Raw genomic sequence first — 7,500 nt, 5'->3', positions numbered from 1 at the left:
AGAACACAAATACACCAACACACAAACACACACAAACACACAGACGCAGAGTTCCTTCATGAAGTACTTCAGCTCCTGAGCTGCTTCACCTCTTCTTCTTCTTCTTCTCCTTCTTCTTCAGCTTCTCCAGGTCCTTCTTGGCCATCTCGATGATCTCCACGGACTCCTTCTCCGGCGCCAGGCCGAAGGGGGCGGGGCTTGCGAACAGGGCGGAGCGCGTGGAGGCGCGGGTTAGGTTCCTCCTCAGGTTCTCCCCCACCGCCTCTGCCTCCAGCAGCTTGGCCCTGAGAGAGGGAGACGGGGGGGAGGAGAGGGGAGAGAGGGGGGAGAAGGGGAGAGGGGAGAGGGAGGAGGGGGGAGGGGAGAGGAGAGGGGGGAGGGGAGAGGAGAGGGGAGAGGAGAGGGGGGAGAAGGGGAGAGGGGAGAGGGAGGACGGGGGAGGGGAGAGGAGAGGGGGGGGGAGGAGAGGGGAGAGGAGAGGAGAGGGGGGAGAGGGGAGCGGGGGGAGGGGAGAGGGGGAGAGGAGAGGAGAGGGGAGAGGGGAGAGGGGGAGGGGAGAGGGGAGAGGAGAGGGGGGAGGGGAGAGGGGAGAGGAGAGGGGAGAGGGGAGAGGAGAGGGGGGAGAGGAGAGGGGGGAGGGGAGAGGAGAGAGGAGAGAAGAGGAGAGGGGAGAGGGGGGAGGGGAGAGAGGGGGGAGAGGAGAGGAGAGAGGGGAGGAGAGAGTGGGGAGGGGAGAGAGGAGAGAGGGGGGAGGAGAAAGGGGAGAGACGGGGAGATGGGAGGGGAGAGGAGAGGGGGAAGAGGAGAGAGGAGAGGAGAGAGTAAGGGGAGAGGAGGTAGGGGAGAGAGGAGAGAGGGCCGTGAGATGGGGTCGCGTCCCGTTGTCGTGAGGAGGGGGCGTGTCCGAGTGGTTGTCATGGGTACCTGAGCTCCTCGATCTCCTTGATGTAGTTGTGGATCATGTTGCCGATCTCCTCGCTGCCTTCACCTGGGAGGGGACATAATTATTAATTATTTTATTCATTCATTACTTATTATCTATATCCTATCTCATGTCCTATTCAGTAATTTAGCAGACAATCACAAAGCAGCTTCCAGTGAGTTGAGTTAGAACTAGAGATGGGCGATATGGCCTAAAATCCATATTGCGATATACATTGCAGCCTCTTGCGATAACGATATATATCACGATATAAAATCATAAAATAACCGTTTCAGAACAGGTTACATAGACCCTAAGGAAAGCCAAACTGCTAAATGTATTTAAAAAAAAGAGAAATATAGTACCGTATTTTCCGCACTATAAGGCGCACTTAAAAGCCGGTAATTTTCTCAAAAAACGACAGTGCGCCTTATAATCCGGAGCGCCTTATATATGGATAAATTGGTTAATTGGTTGATCCATACTGGTTGTAAACGGGGCTCTGTCAAAATGTTTCAGTATGAAAAACCAATAAAAACAATTTAATAATAATAATAAAATGTTTCACTACGACTACGATAAAGCCACACCGCTTGCAGCATTACGGCTATCATAGTCAGTGCACACAGCATTTTACTGCGCTTACTCACGGAAGGTCACACTATACGATCACAGAGCCAGGAAATCGGGCGGAAGACTGGCCACACTACAAGATTCGAGGGTGCGATGCTCTACTTTGTATCATTCACGTTTGCAAGATATTTTAAAAATCTAAGGTTTGGAACTGCGTAATTGTGTTTTTACTTTTTTGTCATAAAGGTTCCAGTTTTATATCTGCTAAAGGCAGCAACTCGTCCTCACAGTTGCGTTGCGCGTGACGAGCTATACAATTAGCACAGCTCCATCTAGTGGATGCATAACGCATCCCCAGTCAAACGTTTGACTGCAGTATCTTCTATGCTATGCGCCTTATAATCCGGTGCGCCCTATTTATGAAAAAAAGTTCTAAAATAGGTCATTCATTGAAGGTGCGCCTTATAATCCGGTGCGCGTTATAGTGCGGGAAATACGGTATGTCATTTCGAGAACATTTATTGTGAAACACTGTAATCATACAACATAATGTTGCAGATAAATAAAATTAGTATTGGGTTTCTTTTCTTTAGTGCAAACCATTCTAAAAGGCACTACACTTAGTTTAAGTCCTTGGTTCTTAAATGCCACCCAAGATGCAGAGAACAGGAGACGGAACGTCTTTTGGATATTTGGGTCCGATATCCAAAAGACATTCCGTCTCCTCTTTGCTCCATGTTGAGCCACCACCCGACGGTCCGACAAAAGCAAGTAAAAAGTATGCTGGAAAACATAACTCAAAAATGCCGATGCATTTAACACATTCCGAGTCAGGATGAGGGAGAAGGAGTTGGACCAGTCCGCAGATCAATGTATATCACGCTGGATATCCATGATTGTTTACTTTCACCGGTGCTTCACCCCCCCCCCCCTTTTTCTTTAACGCCCAGACCTTTTTGTCCAATGATTTAACCCATTCAGACCGGATCACGCCTCTGTGCGTGTTTACCTTTAAGACCGGATTGCGCATCAATGCGTGTTTACCATTAACCCATTTGTACCGGATGCGCGGATCAACATTGTATCTACTAGATACAATGTTGCGCCGCACAGCAGCTGGTACAAATGGGTTAACGTTCTTTACACATGCAGGTTTGTTGACGAATTCTGGCGCTGTTGCGAAAATTGCAATGTGAAAAGGAATTGCACCAAACCAAAAATTAAACATTGTATTTTGCGTCATCAACATGCATTATCGCGATAGGGCGATAGAATTAAAATCTCTATCGTAGGCCATTTTTTATCGTTTATATCGTATATCGTTTATATCGCGCATTACTAGTTAGAACCTCTTTCTCAAGGAGGTCTTCAGGTAGGCCGAGTGTGACATTGGGGATTGAACCCAGAACCTTTAGGCTGGGAGTCTTAAAGCCACTACACTGTAATCCCATCTAAAGCTAAAGCACCTGGCTCATGAGTGTATAGTGTGACCACTGCTGGACTTTCACAAGGCCAGAGACAAAAGGTCTCAGTCTCAGAACCTCTCTCATCCTCAAAGTCCCCAACGTATGGTAAATGGTAAATGGTCAATATACTGCATCTATATCGCGCTTTTTTCAACCAGTGGCCGGCCAAAGCTCTTTATAATACTGCATCACATTCACCCTCAGCTAGGAGCAGGGGATTGACCTATCAACCCTCCGGGTACCAGCCAACCCGCTCTACCTCCTGAGCCACATACAGCCCAACGTATCACCAGCATAAGACCAGGGTAGGACCAGCCACAGGATGGACCACACTAGGACCCCCCCCCCCCCCCCCCCCCCCCCCCCCCCCCCCACACCTGCGGCGGCCAGGTTCTGGTTGGCCTGGTCGCTGAGGACCTGGGTGAGGCGGGCCCGCTGCACGTCCAGCGTCTCCTGCATGGCCTTGACGCGCACACGCAGGTGGCTGTTCTCCGTCTGCAGCATGGAGTTCTCATGCACCAGGTCGTTGACGCCCTCCTGCCCGTCCTCGCCCACCGTCCGCTTCCCCTGCAGCGGGCGGAGAGAGAGAGACGGGCGTCATGACAACGGACCTCAGGGTAGAGAGACTGGTCATCAGGAGGAGACAGAGATTTAGCTTTACTTTTTTTAACTTTATTGTAAATATTTTGTTTTTGTTTTACCGTTTCGTTTTGCCTGCCTTTGCTCTATTCAGAATTATTTTGCACTATTTAGTATTTATTTATTCTAAATATTACTTTTTTTATTCCATTTGACCAAACTGTGTCCTCTCTAATTATTGCACCGTGGGTCAGAGACAAACGCAATTTTGATTCCTCTATTTTTTTGTTGCACATATTTTGGAATTGACAATAAAGCTGATTTTGAACTTTTTGAACTTTGATATATATACTAGATATATAGACTAGATATTCCTGAAATCGGTCTGAAATCCTCGGCTCTATCATCAGCTAGCCCTAATGCTAACAGCGCTAGTCACCGTCTTGCATTCCATCAGCTCTATCAGAAGCTAACCCTAATGCTAACATGCTAACACCACTGTGTCACCGTCCTGTTCTCCATCGGTTCTATCAGAAGCTAACCCTCATGCTAACAGGCTAACACCGCTGAGTCACTGTCTTGTACTCCGTCAGCTCTATCAGAAGCTAACCCTAAGGCTAACATGCTAACCATGAAGCTAACATGCTAACACCGCTAGTCACCGTCTTGTACTCCATCAGCTCCATGGTCAGGCGGGCGATGTCGGTGCGCAGTGCGCTGATCTGCTGGCTGGCGCGGTCCTGGTTCACCACCACCTTGTTCTTGATGTTGCGCGCCCGGTTGGCGTACTTCAGCGTGTTCAGCGTCTCCATGAAGTCCCGGTCCGACGGGCTGATGCAGGCGATCATCACCGTCTGGCTGGGGGGGGGGGGAACAGAGCGCCATGTTGGAATGAATTCCATGTGAACCGTGGCCTCATATCGGTGCAGGCCTCACCTCGATCTGAGCACAGTTGGATTATGTAGTTGCGTTATCAAGAGGTATTGCTGTGCTGATTATATTTGTATATGTTTGTTTATGGTTGGTGCGATATTAATAATGCACAATTCATAATTGATTATAATACAATCGGTGGGAGACGACGCAGGATACATGTTAGAACACTGTTCCTGTGAGAACGCTTGTCCGGCTCTAGGCTACAGGCAAAAAGTAAAATGTTAGGACCTAATACTGGGTCTGGTTCCCCCAGGAGGGGGTCCTAATACTGGGTCTGGTTCCCCCAGGAGGGGGTCCTAATACTGGGTCTGGTTCCCCCAGGAAGGGGTCCTAATACTGGGTCTGGTTCGGGGGGGGGCTGGTACTGGTTCTGGTTCCCCCAGGTGGGGGTCCTGCTGCTGGGTCTGGTTCGGGGGGGGGGGGGGGGGGGGCTAGTACTGAGAGAGGCTAGCTGAGGAGGGCCCTGGTGGAAGCAGGGAGCTCTGGTACCTGTTGCCCCCCAGGGAGTCCTGCAGCAGGCGGGTGAGCTTGGAGTCCCGGTACGGGACGTGGGTGGAGCGCTTGCTGCGGTCGCCCAGCGCACTGATCACATTACCCAGGGCCAGCTGGGGAGAGGAGGAGGAGGAGGTGGGGGAGAGGGGGAGGAGGTGGGGGAGAGGGGGAGGAGGAGGTGGGGGAGAGGGGGAGGAGAAGAGGGGGAGAGGGGGAGGAGAAGAGGGGGAGGGGTGGGAGAGGAGAGGAGGAGGAGGTGGGGGAGGAGGAGAGGGTTGCGTTAGAGAGAGATGAAGGAGGAGCAAGAGGAGAGGAAGGAGGTGGTGGAGGAGGATTATAGGCGGAAAGAGGAGAATATACAAAGAATAAAAGGTGATGAAGAGGAGAATATTTAGGAGGAAAAAAATAGGAAGGGGAGAAAGAAACAGAAGAAACAGTTTTACAAGGTTACAAGAATTCAAGTGAATCCCAAATTTAAAACGGCTTTTGAGCAACAGCTGGGACAGAGGAAGACTGTGCTTGAATCTGTACTTCCTTATGGATGTGTACATAAGGCAGGGAAATGCGTCGTCTGGTGCAGTTCAACATCGAGCCACCGGGGAGCACTGTCGTTCCAGCAGAAGGTCTGTCCACCTGTTGCCTCCGCAGGTTTCTTCCCACTAGTCTGCCGTGGGGTCATGGGCGTGGTCCAATGGGACCCTTAGGAACAGTGCTGTGCTAAAGGTCCATTAAGAAGTGCTGCAATATTTATTTCATTAAATATCTCCAAGTGATGAAATGTTGAATATGTTTATGTAGCCTTTTTGTAATGTATGTATTTTTCTTCTTTTCTTTTTCTTCTGTCATGCTTGATACTGCAATTTGTGGATACGTTTCATGTTTTATGTTTGTCTATCGATGCTTTATGTCTCACATGTATGCCTACATGTTTGTCTATTGATGCTATATGTATTATATGTATATGTCCTTTTTTCCTTAAATTAGCTGCCCAGGGATGCAAAATGAATTTCAGCCCAAACTGACAAATAAAGATGTAACATATCGCATTGTATCGTAACGGGGGGCTAGCAGCACTAACATGAATGTCTGCTATTGAATACAATGAATGCCCACCAGTCCACAGTTGATGGAGATGCCCTCCTTGGCGCGGTCGCCTGTGGCCCCGGTCCTCTTCAGCCGCTCCGAGCCCGCCAGGTCCACGAAGTGGAACTTGGCGCTGAGGGTCTCGAACTCGGTACCCCCGTGGGGCGCCGGCCAGACGGTTGTCCGTCTCGTTCTCCTGGAGGAGGGACATAGACCAGCTGAGGCGTTAGGTTTGTGTTTGTTAATAAAGTTCTGCATCGGTTCGGTCCGATCACAATGTAACGCATCGTACGGAAAAGTTTAAAGTTCGGACATTCAAAAAAAGTAAATGTATATATTTTTTGACGTAAAAAAATATATATATTTCATGGAGGACAAAACAAATCAACAACAACAACATACATTTCAACAGTAAACAAACATGAGGTCATGGGATGCTGCAGTAAATTCAAAACAAAATTGTCTAATTTAAAATACCGTATTTCCCGCACTATAACGCGCACCGGATTATAAGGCGCACCTTCAATGAATGACCTATTTTAGAACTTTTTTCATAAATAGGGCGCACCGGATTATAAGGCGCATAGCATAGAAGATATTGCAGTCAAACGTTTGACTGGGGATGCGTTATGCATCCACTAGATGGAGCTGTGCTAATTGTATAGCTCGTCACGCGCAACGCAACTGTGAGGACGAGTTGCTGCCTTTAGCAGATATAAAACTGGAACCTTTATGACAAAAAAGTAAAACACAATTACGCAGTTCCAAACCTTAGATTTTTAAAATATCTTGCAAACGTGAATGATACAAAGTAGAGCATCGCACCCTCGAATCTTGTAGTGTGGCCAGTCTTCCGCCCGATTTCCTGGCTCTGTGATCGTATAGTGTGACCTTCCGTGAGTAAGCGCAGTAAAATGCTGTGTGCACTGACTATGATAGCCGTAATGCTGCAAGCGGTGTGGCTTTATCGTAGTCGTAGTGAAACATTTTATTATTATTATTAAATTGTTTTTATTGGTTTTTCATACTGAAACATTTTGACAGAGCCCCGTTTACAACCAGTATGGATCAACCAATTAACCAATTGATCCATATATAAGGCGCTCCGGATTATAAGGCGCACTGTCGTTTTTTGAGAAAATTACCGGTTTTTAAGTGCGCCTTATAGTGCGGAAAATACGGTAATTCAAATAAAAAGTCACCTGAAATAAAGTTTTGTGTTTTTAGTATTTGTTGTTTTCCATCTTTGAAATAGAAATAAAAAAAAATATATTATATATATATAAATATATATCTATGTATATATTGACTACATGGTGCTGTTGCCATAGGGACGGACAGGTACGTACGTCGTTGTCGGGCGCGCAGACGCGCACCTGGCACAGGTGGATGGTGAAGATGGCGTGGGAGCGAGAGCTCTGGGCGTTCATCTGGGTGCTGGCGGTAGAG

General features: G+C 48.2%; 1 protein-coding gene across 1 annotated transcript in view; it reads right to left on the bottom strand.

The window, feature by feature from the left end:
- LOC307089812 (kinesin-like protein KIF21A) overlaps nt 1-7,500 on the bottom strand; it is a gene marked incomplete at its 5' end in the record, with an annotated part of 43,292 nt that overhangs the window by 23,541 nt on the left and 12,251 nt on the right. The window contains 8 exon segments of the mRNA XM_079756242.1: nt 90-284; nt 925-988; nt 3,339-3,528; nt 4,203-4,398; nt 4,966-5,081; nt 6,082-6,205; nt 6,207-6,247; nt 7,401-7,488. Coding sequence (XP_079612368.1) covers nt 90-284; nt 925-988; nt 3,339-3,528; nt 4,203-4,398; nt 4,966-5,081; nt 6,082-6,205; nt 6,207-6,247; nt 7,401-7,488 — 1,014 coding nt within the window.

The sequence above is a fragment of the Pollachius pollachius genome (assembly GCF_949987615.1).
Source record: "Pollachius pollachius genome assembly, chromosome: 18".
Classification (NCBI taxonomy): Eukaryota; Metazoa; Chordata; class Actinopteri; order Gadiformes; family Gadidae; genus Pollachius; species Pollachius pollachius.
This window is presented reverse-complemented; position numbering and strand designations above follow the sequence as displayed.